Raw genomic sequence first — 14209 nt, 5'->3', positions numbered from 1 at the left:
AAAAGTCCTAGAAGATTAGGAAACTTTATTCAAAAAAGGGGGGGGGGGGGGGGGGGGAGAGAAGAGATAGAAACAAGTAACTATAGGCCAGTTAGCTTAACGTCTGTAATTGGGGAAATATTAAGCGTCCATTATAAAGGATGTAATAGCAAAGCATTTAGAAATAAATAATACAACCAGGTAGAGTCAGCATGGCTTCATGAAGGGGAAATCATGCCTGTCAAGCTTATTAGAATTAATTGAGATGTTAACAAGTAGGGTAGATGGAGGGGAACCAGCAGACTTAACATACTTGGATTTCCAAACAGCTTTCCCTAAGGTACCACACAATAAGACAAACGCCCATGGTGTTGAGGATAGAGAATTGGCTAATTAATAGAAGACAGAGCTGGGATAAGAGTGGCATTTTCAGGATGGCAACCTGTAACTAGTGGAGTGCCACAGGGATCCGTGCTGGGGCCACAATTATTTACAATATATATTAATGACTTGGATGAAGGAAGTTAATGCCCAATTGCCAAATTTGCAGATGACACAAAGTTAGGTGGGAAGGCAAGTGATGAGGGTGACACAAAGAATCTAGAGGGATACAAGACAGGTAGGTGGGCAAAAACTTGTCAGATTGAATATAATGTAGGAAAATGTGAAGTTGTGCACTTTAGTAGGAAGAATAAAGGAGCTGAATATTATTTAAATTGAGAGACTGTAGAAAACTGCAGCACAGAAGGATGGGCTAGTTTACCACAATGGGCTAAATAGCTGGCTTGTAATGCAGAACAAGACCAGCAACGCAGGTTCAATTCCCGTACCGACCTCCCCGAACAGGCGCCGGAATGTGGCTACTAGGGGCTTTTCACAGTAACTTCATTGAAGCCTACTTGTGACACTAAGCAATTATTATTATTACTACTTAGGGGTTCCCATGCACAAATCATAAAAAGCTTGCATGCAATTTCACAAGTAATTAGAAAGGTAAATGGAATGTTGGCCTTTATTTCAAAGGGACTGGAGTACAAAAATAGGGAAAGTCCTGTTAAAACTACACAAGGCACTTGTTAAGATCACACACTGGAATACTGTGAACAGTTTTAGTCCTCTTATCTCAGGAAAGGTACACTGGCATTGGAGACAGTCCAGAGAAGGTTCACTAGGCTGATCCAGGGTATTGGAAGGATTTTCTTATGAAGAGAGGTTAAGTAGGTTGGACCTGTACTCATTGGAGTTCAGAAGAATGAGAGGTGATCTTATTGAGACTTACAGGATTCTTAGGGGGCTTGATGGAGTGGATGCTGAGAGGATGTTTCCTCTTGTGGAAGAGTCTAGACCAGAGGGCATAACCAAAGAGTAAGGGGTCACCCATTTAAGACAGAGACGAGGAGGAATTTCTTCTCTCAGAGAGTAGTGAATCTGTGTAATCAAGGGTAAGACAGGAAAGGGGAGTTGAGGATTATATCAGATCGGCCATGATCTCATTGAATGATGGAGCAAACTCAATGGGCCGAACATGGTTCCTACATCTTATAGTCTTATAAGGACCTTGGATTCCTCCACACTGAGTCCAGACCTCACATCTCATGGAAATCAGACATAGGCAAGGAAACCTTCTGCTGATTACAATCTACTGCCCTTCTTCAGCTGATAAATCAGTACTCCCTCATGTTGAATACCACTTGGAAGCTATATTGAAGGCGAATGCACCCTGGACGGGGAGCTTCAATGTCCATCACCAAACATAGCTCAGTAGCACCACTACTGCCTGAGCAGGCTGAGTCCTGAAGGACCATGGATGCGAGACTGGGATGGCAGCAGGAGGTGAGAGAAGTAGCACAAGGGAAATTCCAACTTGACCTCATCCTTGTCAAACTATCGGTTGCAGGTTATCTTTATGGCGGTAGTGGTAGATATCTTTCCATGATGGTAGTGGTTAAAGTGACCGCCGTAAAGTTCATTATCGTTGACGACTTCCTGTCCTTCCATACCATGTGGCATTACCACTGTCCTAAATGGGACTGACCATATATAGACTAGCTAAGTGATCTCACAGCCAACAAATCAAATAAAGTGTTGCAATTCCACTAAATCAATTCATGAATGGTGGTAGACAATGAAACAAAAGTAAAACACAAAAGATGACCTAACCATAGCTCACAAGGGAAATTAGGGGTAGTATTAGATCCAAGGAAGAGGCATACAAATTGGATGGAAAAGAACAACAGGCCAGAGTATTGGGAGGAGTTTAGAATGCAGCAAAGAAGGACCAAGGGATTAAGAAAGGGAAAATATACAAGAGTAAGCTTGCAGGGAACATAAAAACTGACTGTAAAAACTTCTATAAGTATGTGAAGAGAAAAAGATTGGTGAAGACAAATGTAGGTCCCATACAGCCAGAAACAGAGAAATTTATAATGGGGAACAAAGAAATGGTTGACCAACTAACATATCCGTTGGTTCTGTCTTCACAGGGGACACAAATAACATACCAGAAATGTTGGGAACACAGGGTTTAGTGAGAGAGAGGAACTGAAGAAAATCAGTATAGGCAGGGAAACAGTGTTGGGTAATTGATGGGATTGAAGGCCGATAAATCCCCGAGACGTGGTAATCTACATCCAAAGATGTGCAGGTTAGGTAGATTGGCCATGCAGAATTGCCCATTATGTGTCTAAAGATATGTGGGTAGGTGGGGTTATGGGAAAGGGGGGGGGGGCCGAGGTAGGGAGCTTCTTTCAGAGTCAGTGCAGATTAGATCGGCTGAATGGCCTCCTACTTCACTGCAGTAATTCTATGGTTCTCTGGAGGCAGCTGAGGGTCTTGAAATAAGACCTAATCTGAAAGAAAACATCTCTAATAACGTAGCACTCCTTCAGGACAGCAGTGTCAAACACCGATTTTTGTTCTAAAGCTTTAGAGAGGGAACTTGAACCCAGAACCTCGTGATTCACAGGACTCAATGGTGCACGCGTGTCCCTTGATAGCACTGTTGATGTACCTTCCCCCAATTTGTCTATGTTGAGAATAGATTGATGGGATGGTAATTGGTTGAATTGGATATGTTCTGTTTTTTGTGGACATAACATTCCTGGGAAATTTTCCATGTTGGGTAGATGCCACTGTTGAAACTTGCCTGATACAGCTAGGCTTGGGGCATGGCTGGTTCTCGAGTGCAAGTCTTTAGCAATGCATTAACTGTCTGTTCCTGGTTCATAGCTTTTGTGATATTTGGGTGCAGCCATTAGGCTCAGTTTTTAGTATATTTGCCTGTGAGTCAGAAAATTAGAGTTCAAGTCAAACCCCAGGACTTAGAACAAAAATCATGGCCAACACTCCAGCACAAAACTGTGCAAGTGCAGAGTTGATGGAGATACTATTTTTCAGATGATGTGTTAAACAGAGAACCTGCCTGTTCTCACAAACGGTTGAAAAATTACCCATGGAAATATTTCAAAGAACAGCATTGGAATTTTCCGAGGTAAGGACGGCACGGTGGCGCACTGGTTAGCACCGCTGCCTCACAACACTGAGGACCCGGGTTCAATCCTGGCCCGGGTCACTGTCTGTGTGGAGTTTGCACATTCTCCCAGTGTCTGCATGGGTCTCAACCCTACAAAGATATGTAGGGTTGGTGGATCGACCACGCTAAAGTGCCCTTGAATTGGAAAAATTTAAATTAAACAAAAATAATAATTATCCTGGCCAATATTTATTAATCAACATCATGAAAGCAGATTTTTGGATCATTAATACATTACTGGTTATGGGAGGTTGCTGCACAAATTGACTGCTGCGTTCCCTACACTATGCTGTTTGTGGGAGGTTGCTATGCACAAATTGGCTGCCTAGTTCCTATGTTATGTTGCTTGTGGGAGGTCATTGTGCATAGATTGGCTGCAGGTTGTTGTTGGGTTACGGGTATGGGGTGGATATGTGGGTTTGGGTAGGGTGATAGTTGCTTGGCACAACATCGAGGGCCGAAGGGCCTGTTCTGTGCTGTACTGTTCTATTCTATTCTGCCTGTGGGAGGTCGCTGTGCACAAATTGGTTGCTTGTTTCCTACACTATGCTGCCTGAGGGAGGTTCTGTGAACAAACTGGCTGCTTGTTTCCTAACTATGCTGCTTGTGGGAGGTCGCTGTGCACAAATTGGTTGTTGAGTTCCCGACACCAGTCTTTTTCAAACTTTTTTGCCCGGGATCCATTTTTACCAACCGGCCATCCTTCAGGACCCACGCCGGCCGAACTTTGCGACATACCATTTTCACTTAACTTTAATATGACAGGTGCGCTTGCTTGGTCCTCACGATCTCACTTGCTATGTTATTCAAAGTTACTGAGCACAACTTCAACTGATGATTTATGATCTCAGTGCACTGTTGAGCAAAATAAAGAAGTTTGCCCTCAAACTCGCCATGTTTAGTCTCCAAATGTCTTTGAAGTTTAAAAAAAATAAATTTAGAGTACCCAATTCATTTTTCCAATGAAGGGGTAATTTAGCATGGCCAATCCACCTAGCCTGCACAGCTTTTGGGTTGTGGAAGCGAAACCCACGCAAATACGGGGAGAATGTGCAAACTCCACACAGACAGTGACCCAGAGCCGGGATCGAACCTGGACCTCGGTGCCGTGAGGCAGCAGGGCTCACCCACTGCGCCACCATGCTGCCTCTGTCTTTGAAGCTTTGAGGGTTTTAAACTTTCATTTTGCCACTGCTTCCCTGCAGATAACACATATGAACTTTGAATCCTGATTTGCAATGGCACAATTAATAACCCATATCTCTAGTAATCTCTTTATGCTGCTGTGTTTTTCTTTTCCATGGGTTGTGCTTACAGCTGCAAAATGGAGGAATCTCTCTCGCGCCCAGAACACATGACGTTAGCGTACAGGGAGCGTGACCTGCTCTCTGCCGCTGTTTCCGTTGTTTCTGAAAAATCTGGCCCTGGACAGCGCGCTGACGTTAGGAGGAGGCAATCTACCCCGCTGGGCTCTGGACCTGCACACTGCTTGGTCTGGCACGCAAGCAATCTCAAATGTCCACCACAGCCAGCATTTTTAAAAGCCAGCCGCCGCTGTCAGGAATTCCTCCCGTGATCAGCAACGCAGGCGCACCTGTCACATTAAAGGAAAGTGAAAAAACTCGGCCGGCGTGGGTCGCAGCGGTCGGCCGGCGTGGGTCGCAGCAGTCGGCCGGCGTGGGTCGCAGCAGTCGGCCGGCGTGGGTCGCAGCAGTCGGCCGGCGTGGGTCGCAGCAGTCGGCCGGCGTGGGTCGCAGCAGTCGGCCGGCGTGGGTCGCAGCAGTCGGCCGGCGTGGGTCGCAGCAGTCGGCCGGCGTGGGTCGCAGCAGTCGGCCGGCGTGGGTCGCAGCGGTCGGCCGGCGTGGGTCGCAGCGGTCGGCCGGCGTGGGTCGCAGCGGTCGGCCGGCGTGGGTCGCAGCGGTCGGCCGGCGTGGGTCGCAGCAGTCGGCCGGCGTGGGTCGCAGTGGTCGAATGACTGGTAAAAATAGGTCTCGGGCAAAAAGGTTTGAAAAAGGCTGGTCTAGAATCACACCCTGCATAAAAAAAATTGAGGGGCCTAGATACAATGGATACAAAGGATCTATTTTCGTTGGCGGAAAGGTCAATAACGAGGAGACATACATTTCAAGTAATTGTAGAAGAATTAGAGGGGAGTTGGGGTGCGGGTCCAGGACAAACTGTCTGAAATGGTGGGAGAGACAGAAACCCTAATCACATTTAATGAACCCTTGAAGTGCTATCCAAGGTGGGATTCGGCTACATAGCATTTTCAAACAACACGGACAAGACTAGAGAGATTTCCTCCTTGTGCCTTGTAAACCTTTCCATATTTGCATGCTTTGGCAATTACATTGTTATGCTAACTGCCTTCATAGAATACTTACAGTGCAGTAAGAGGCCATTCAGCCCAACAGGTCTGCACCGACCCTCCAAAAGAGCACCCTACTGCCCTAGCCCCATAACCCCACCTAACCTACACTCTTTGGACATGAAGATGCAATTAAGCATGGTCAATCCATCTAATCTGCACATTTTTGGACCATGGGAGGATGTTGTCTATATGGACTTCAGTAAGGCCTTTGACAAGGTCCATCATGGCAGACTGGTACAAAAGGTGAAGTCACGCGGGATTAGGGGTGAGCTGGCAAGATGGATACAGAACTGGCTAGGTCAATAGCTGTGCTGGTTTCGCACACAGCTAAATCGCTGGCTTTGAAAGCAGATCAAGGCAGGCCAGCAGCACGGTTCAATTCCCGTACCAGCCTTCCCGAACAGGTGCCGGAATGTGGCGACTAGGGGCTTTTCACAGTAACTTCATTGAAGCCTACTCGTGACAATAAGCGATTTTCATTTCATTTCATTTAAGGCAGAGAGTAGCAATGGAAGGGTGCTTTTCTGATTGGAGGGCTGTGACTAGTGGTGTTCCGCAGGGATCAATACTGGGACCTTTGCTGTTCATAGTATATATAAATGATTTGGAGGAAAATGTAACTGGTCTGATCAGTAAGTTTGCAGACGACACAAAGGTTGGTGGAATTGCGGATAGCGATGAGGGCTGTCAGAGGATACAGCAGGATTTAGATCGTTTGGAGACTTGGGCGGAGAGATGGCAGATGGAATTTAATCCGGACAAATGTGAGGAAATGCATTTTGGAAGGTCTAATATGCAGGTAGGGAATATACATGAATGGTAGAACCCTCAAGAGTATTGACAGTCAGAGAGATCGAGGTGTACAAGTCCACAGGTCGCTGAAAGGGGCAACACAGGTGGAGAAGGTAGTCAAGAAGGCATACGGCATGCTTGCCTTCGTTGGCCGGGGCATTGAGTATAAAAATTGACAAGTCATGTTGCAGCTGTACAGAACCTTAGTTAGGCCACACTTGGAGTATAGTGTTCAATTCTGGTTGCCACACTACCAGAAGGATGTGGAGGCTTTAGAGAGGGTGCAGAAGAGATTTACCAGGATGTTGCCTGGTATGGAGGGCATTAGCTATGAGAAGGTTGAATAAACTTGGTTTGTTCTTACTGGAACGACGGAGGTTCAGGGACGACCTGATAGAGGTCTACAGAATTATGAGGGGCATAGACAGAGTGGATAGTCAGAGGCTTTTTCCCATGGTAGATGGGTCAATTACTAGGAGGCATAGGTTTAAGGTGCAAGGGGCAAGGGTTAGAAGAGATGTACGAGGCAGTTTTTTCACAGAGGGTAGTGGGTGCCTGGAACTCGCTGCCGGAGGAGGTGGTGGAAGCAGACGATAGTGTAGTTTAAGGGGCACCTTGACAAATACATGAATAGGATGGGAATAGAGGGATACGGACTGCGGAAGTGCAGAAGATGTCAAAGAATAACCAGGCAACATGCCTCAACGGCTACCGTCCGGTGGCCTTGACATCTATCATTAGGAAGTGCTTCGAGAGGTTGGTCATGAGACACATCAACTCCATGCTCCCAGAATGCCTTGATCCACTGCAATTCGCATACCACCACAATGGGTCCACAGCAGAAGCTATTCCCCTGGCCCTACACTCATCCCCAGAGCATCTCGACAACAAGGACTCCTACATCAGACTCCTATTTATTGGCTACAGCTCCACCTTCAACACCATAGTCCCAGGCAGGCTCATCTCAAAGCTGCAAAACTTCGGACTTGGTTCCTCCCTCTGCAACCAAATCCTCGACTTCCTGATCCGTAGACCACAATCAGTAAAGATAAACAACACCACCTCCTCCACGATAGTTCTCAATACCGGAACCCTGCAAGGCTGTGCACTTAGCCCCCTGCTATAGTCCCTATACACACACATGACTGTGTGCCAAAATTTGTCCCCAACTTCACCAGCATGTTTGCTCATGACATGGCCGTAGTGGATCGGATCTCGAACAACGATGAGACAGAGTACAGGAGGGAGATAGAGAACCTAGCGGCTTGGTGTAATGACAACAATCTCTCCCTCAACGCCAGCAAAACTAAGGAGCTGGTCATTGACTTCAAGAAGCAAAGTATTGTGCACAGCCCTGTCTGCATCAATGGTGCTGAGGTAGAGATGGCTGTTAGCTTCAAATTTCTAGGGGTGCACATCATCAACAATCTGTCCTGGTCCACACATGTCGGCGCTAGAAGCACAACAGCGCCTATACCTCCTCAGAAAACTAAGAAAATTTGGCATGTACACATTGACTCTTAGATGCACCATAGAAATCATCCTATCCGGTTGCATCGGGTATGGCAACTGCTCAGGCAAAGACTTTGTCTTTGTCTACACCTCCCGCTGCCTTGGGAAAGCGGGCAGCATAATCAAGGACCCCTCCCACCCAAGTTATTCTTTCTACCAACCTCTTCCATCGGGCAGATGCACGCATTAATAGATTCAAAAACAGATTCTTCCCTGTTGTTACCAGACTCCTAAATGACCCTCTTATGGAGTGAACTGATCACTCCACACATCTTCTCCACCGAGTAGTACGACACTCCATATGCTTCACTCGATGTCTGTGTCTATGTATTTACATTGTGTATCTATCGTATGTTTTTTTTTCTTATATAGAACGATTGTCTGGACTTTACGCAGAACAATACTTTTCACTGTACCTCGGTATACATGACAATAAACCCAAATCGAGAGTAACAGAATGGAAAATTAAAAAATCCTTTTCAAGATCAGAGATGAAAACAAATTTGAGGCAAGTTGCGGATGACTGAATTTCGGGGTAGTCAAGTGCAGCATGTGGGGAAGTCATCAAAGGAATTGACAAAACTGCAATATAATCTTACTGCAAATCAATAGGAATTAATATTTTGCATTTTAAATGATTAAGTCAAATCAGTGTATGTCATAATTCCAACTATATTTAAAGTTCCACTAAAAACAGTGATCGCGTAAAAAAAAGGAGAAAAGATAGAAGAGGTTAAAACAGCTTGCAATGGAGTGTATGTTTGTAACATGTTTTTTGCTCCTTGACATGCTGTTGAATCCAATCCACCCTAATTATTGAGATTTTCTCCCTCCATTATCGGGTGAAGAGTCACATATCAAATCCAGTATCAATTCAGTAGCAATTAGCATTCTTCGTCAGAATAGTTAGGGTAACTGATGTAGAAATGGAAAAGGTAAAATCTAGTGTCAGTGCGCCTGATTTAGATTTGACAGAAAAAGGACGAGAATAAGTTGTATCTACATTTTAATACAGAATGAGAAGAAATTAATAGTATATTTTGGTAGTTATGCAGCAAAATATTTCTAACACTAGGGAATATTACTACTCTGGTATTATTTATTAGTCAAGATTTGTGAACTGAAAGCTGCTCAGAAACCATCAGAATCCCTACAGTGTAGAAGGAGGCCATTCGGCCACTGAGTCTCTGAAAGAGCACTCAACCAAGCTCCACTTCCCTGCCCTACCTGCGTAAACCCATGCATTGATCATGGCCAATCCGCCTAATCTGCACATCTTTGGACTGAGAGGAAACCCATGCAATCACGGGGAAACATGCAAACTGCACAGAGACTATGGCTGGAATCAAACCCGGGTCCCTGGCACTGAGGCAACCATGCCACCCATTGTCAAGGCAGCAATTGAGCATTAAAACTATAATTATGGTGGTAAGGAGCAGCACGGTGGCGCAGTGGATTAGCCCTGCTGCCTCATGGTGCCAAGGTCCCAGATTCGATCCCGGCTCTGGGTCACTGTCCATGTGGAGTTTGCACATTCCCCCCTTGTTTGCGTGGGTTTCGCCCCCTCAACCCAAAAACTGCAGGCTAGGTGGATTGGCCACACTAAATTGCCCCTTAATTGGAAAAATGAATTGGTTACTCTAAATTTATTTTCAAAAACTATGGTGGTATTATGGCTTTGTCAAAAATAAAACTGCTAAAGAATGATTTTAGGTGCGTTAAGATAACAGTTCCTCTGGACCCCGATTTATAACCATCGATTTGTACCGGGTAGGCTGGATGGTGGGTTCCGGAGATGGCAAAGGGCAGGAATTAGGAGGATGGGGGATCTATTTATAGACAGGAGCTTCCCCAGCTTGAAAGCCTTGGAGGATAAATTTGAATTGCCAGCATGGAATTGGTTTAGGTATTTGCAGGTGTGAGACTTCTGGAGAAGGTTGGTTACAGCCTTCCCGCTGATGCCGCCATGGGGGATACAGGACAGAGTAGTCTCCAGTGCCTGGGTGGGAGAGGGGAAGGTATCAGATATTTACCAGGAACTTTTGGATGCGGAGGAAACTCCAGTGGAGGAGCTTACAGGCAGGTAGGAAGACGAGCTGGGAGGAGAGATAGAGGAGGGTCTGTGGGCGGATGCCCCAAGCAGGGTTAATACATTCTCATCATGTGCCAGGCTTAGCCCGACACAATTCAAGGTAGTCCACCGGGCACACATGACAGTGGCCCAGATGAGCAAGCTTTTTGGGGTAGAGGACAGGTGTGCAAAGTGCACAGGAAGCCCAGCAAATCATGTCCACATGTTTTGGGCATGCCCGAAGCCTAGAGTTTTGGCAGGGTTTCGCTAAGGCAATGTCCACAGTACTCAACACAGGTGGTGCCGATTCCGGAGGTGGCGATCTTTGGCATGTCGGAAGAGCCAGGAGTTCAGGGGGCGAAAGAGGCCGAACCTGGTAGCCTGGAGTCGGATCTTATTAACGTGGAAGGACTCGAAGCCCCCGCGAGCGTAGAGACCTGGGTTAGTGACATGGCTGGGTTTCTCAGTCTTGAGAAATAAAGTTTGCCTTGAGAGTCAATGGTTGGGTTCACCGGAGGTGGCAGCCGTTCGTTGACTTTCTCGGGGAAATTTAAAACGCCCACATAAGCAGAATTCGAATTCGGGGGGGGGAGGGGAGATTTTGCAAGTAACTGACATACGTAAAAGTTATATAAAATTAGAATACCCCATTGTTGTCTATCTTACATTAACCCCATTAATCTAAACAATTGAATAATTATCCAATTGTAAAGAAGTCATATTTGACTCAAAACATTAACTCTATTTCTCTTGCTACATGCTGCCAGAATTGCTGAGTACTTCCAGCACTTGTGGTTATCACAAGACAACAATTAGGCTCAACACCATTCTGGAGTCATATGCTGTGGAGACCAGTTGTCACTATAAGAAAAGTTTAGTTTCAATGTTTTGAACACGTTGACACCACCCTTCTGCTTTGAAAACCTTAAAAAATTATCAAATAGGGACAGAACTCTGGGTACTTGTGCGAGCTCCCATATTGCAGCGGGTGATGATGCAGGAAGAAAAATGCTGTCCATAGCAATCTAACCATTGAAACCCATTCACGAAGCTTTAGTAATGCAAATGCATGTTAAAACAGGCTGCCTGGTTATGTTTCACTCCAAAGTTTTGCTGCTTTGATTTTTACCTTTATAATGACACTCACATCTAGTATTAAAACACGTGAGTTGCGATTTCAACAATTTGCTCCATAAATCGGGATAATTGTCGGAAAAGCAGGTCAGATTTCAACCCAATCTCAACATTAAATCGAGCAACTCTGCAGAGATGCAAAGAGCCGCTTACTTTTGTTGCCGATGGCGCCGGGGGATAATTGTAATTGACAAGGCCGCAGGCCAACTGCGTATCCCCGCCTGGATCAAACCTCCACGATACTGAGCCACCGACAACCCTTAAACTTCGCGTGTGGGGAGGATTCTGGTGTTTAAATGCACGCATCCTGAGAACTAGTGAGTGTTGTGCGAGTGTGGAGGAGCGTTCGGGGTCCAGGCTTCTCCGTCAACCCCATTTGCGCTCTCAGAGCGACGCCATTTCCTGACCCATTTCAACCACACACACAAACACAGGGAACTGCGGCGGCCACATTCTTCCACCTAATCCCCTGCTCGGCACATGAGGAACCGCCGATACGCTTGCAAAAACATTATTATAACCTTGGCTCGCCTCAACAAAAAAAAATCTCATCGAAAAGACCCCCTAAATGATCTCCTATTACCTTCGTGCGTCTTGGCGATCTTCGCCATTTTGTACAACGGTGGCGAGCGGAACCGCGATGCTGTGGATTGGTGGGCGGGCCCTGGATTGATTGACAGCAGCTCCTCTGCAGCAGCACAAATACTCCTAGTCTGAACTCGCAGTTGGCAGCACTGTTATTCTCCGGATAACGTGGGATCATTGCTGTGAACAAAATAAATTGCAAATGCCTTCTTTTTGTGAATTCCTTTCCTCTCCTGCGCTATCGTGTTCTTTGGTTGTTTTAGAACTGTCTGAAAAAGAGAGAGACAGAAATAGTCTATTTTGCCACAACTGTGGAATTATGTTGTCCAAGTGAGGCCAGCAAGATGATGACACTCTTATTGCCCGTGATTTCATAACACAAGTTTGAAGTGTGCTGATTTTCCTGTATACGGGCAACTGAATGGTACATGAAATTTAATTTGCAGCCAACTGCAAATCAATGGGGCCGCATGGTAGCATGGTGGTTAGCAGGGCCGGCTCAAGGCACCGGCAACTCGGGCAGTCGCCCGGGGCGCCATGTGCTAGGGGGTGCCAGAGACTCGGGTCCCGCGCATGCGCAGTTGGGCAGGTGCCAACCAGCGCATGCGCGATGGCCGCCCTCCCCCAGGGCGGCCCCCCCCGCTCGGTCCGCACCCCCCCCTCGCTGCCCCCCCCCGCCCCCCCCCCCCCTCGGTCCCGCCCCCCCTCGGGTCCGCCCCCCCTCGGGTCTGCCCCCCCTCAGCCCCGCCCCCCCCTCGGCCCAGCCCCTTCGCCCCCCCCTCGGCCCCGCCCCTCCCAAGGGCGCCGAAGTTCAGCTTGCCCGGGGCGCCAGCAACCCTAGGGCCGGCGCTGGTGGTTAGCATAAATGCTTCACAGCTCCAGGGTCCCAGGTTCGATTCCCGGCTGGGTCACTGTCTGTGTGGAGTCTGCACGTCCTCCCCGTGTGTGCGTGGGTTTCCTCCGGGTGCTCCGGTTTCCTCCCACAGTCCAAAGATGTGCGGGTTAGGTGGATTGGCCATGCTAAATTGCCCATAGTGTCCTAAAAAGTAAGGTTAAGGGGGGGGGTTGTTGGGTTACGGGTATAGGATTGATACGTGGGTTTGAGTGGGGTGATCATTGCTCGGCACAACATCGAGGGCCGAAGGGCCTGTTCTGTGCTGTACTGTTCTATGTTCTATGTTCTAATATATTGAACAGAAAAAATAAGTGATGTGCGCAGTGTTAAACATGTGCAACCAGAGTTTCCAAAAGGCATTTTGTCCTCAGCCTAAGGTTCCCCTCCTTGGTTGACAGGGTCAACCATGTCCACAACATTTCCTGCACGTTTGTCCTCACTCCTCCCATTCCCCTCCAAAACCATGATAGGTTTCCCGTGGTCCTCACCTTCCAGCCTGCACATTCAATGGATTAGCCATTTCTACAACCTCCACCACAACTTCAATATATTGTCTCCTCTTTTAGCATTCTGAAAGGATTGTTTGTTCCTCAGCAGCACCCATGACACAACTCTATCACCAATAACCTCTTCCGTTGCACAGCACAGATGGTAAAACACTTGCTTTTTTTCCTGCTGGCCAGTGCTCAGACACTCTTGTCAGGTGATTTACTTGTACTTTTTCCAACTTCGCATATCATACTCATTGCTCATAATATGATCTCCTGGACCATCAGGGAGAACAAAACGATTGAGTGATCATTTTGCTTAAAAGACAAGCTTGCATTTGTAGAATGCCTTTCACAACTTCAGAACTCCCCAAAGTGATTTACAGCCATTGAACACCTTAAGTCAGACCACAAATGTGACCCTCAGCTTCAGGTCACTTGCCACTTTAACACTCCAGCCCTCTCTGACTTCTTTGTTCTTCGTCTCTCACATTGTTTCAGTGACGCTCAGCACAACAGCACCTTATGTTTCAATAACTAATTTTTGGTCTACATGGGATATTGGTTGGGGGGGGGGGGGGGGGTCAGAAGAAAAGTGGAGTTAAGGCCACAGTCAGATCAGCAATGATCTTACTGAATAGTGGAGCAAGTTCGAGGAACAAAATACCTACTCATGCTTTCATTTCTTCAAAGTCACGTTAGAGTCTTCTGCCCTTAACATCAACTTTAACAACTGATGCGCTATCAATTGTACTAAAGACTCGAATGGGTACAAAAGAGGCTTTATTACATTTAGATGTTTATCCTCCGACTGCAGCTGGTAGAATGGCTGCTCAGGAGAACTCATACA

General features: G+C 46.8%; 1 protein-coding gene across 3 annotated transcripts in view; it reads right to left on the bottom strand.

The window, feature by feature from the left end:
• The window catches only part of sf3b1 (splicing factor 3b, subunit 1), a 74069-nt gene extending 61948 nt beyond the window's left edge, over nt 1-12121 (bottom strand). For 2 of the 3 annotated variants that reach the window (XR_005459739.1, XM_038789087.1), the window contains exon 1: nt 11975-12121. Coding sequence is in view for 2 of the 3 variants with exons in the window: in XM_038789087.1 (XP_038645015.1) it covers nt 11975-12002 (28 nt within the window). In the remaining variant the exon portion in view is untranslated. The remainder of the gene's footprint in view (nt 1-11974) is intronic. The other variant, XM_038789084.1, reaches the window with a different exon arrangement.
• Between the last annotated feature and the right edge of the window lie 2088 nt (nt 12122-14209).

This window comes from Scyliorhinus canicula, chromosome 2 (genome assembly GCF_902713615.1).
Source record: "Scyliorhinus canicula chromosome 2, sScyCan1.1, whole genome shotgun sequence".
Taxonomy (NCBI): Eukaryota; Metazoa; Chordata; class Chondrichthyes; order Carcharhiniformes; family Scyliorhinidae; genus Scyliorhinus; species Scyliorhinus canicula.
Note: the sequence above shows the minus strand (reverse complement) of the source record. Positions and strands in the feature narration are given on the sequence as shown.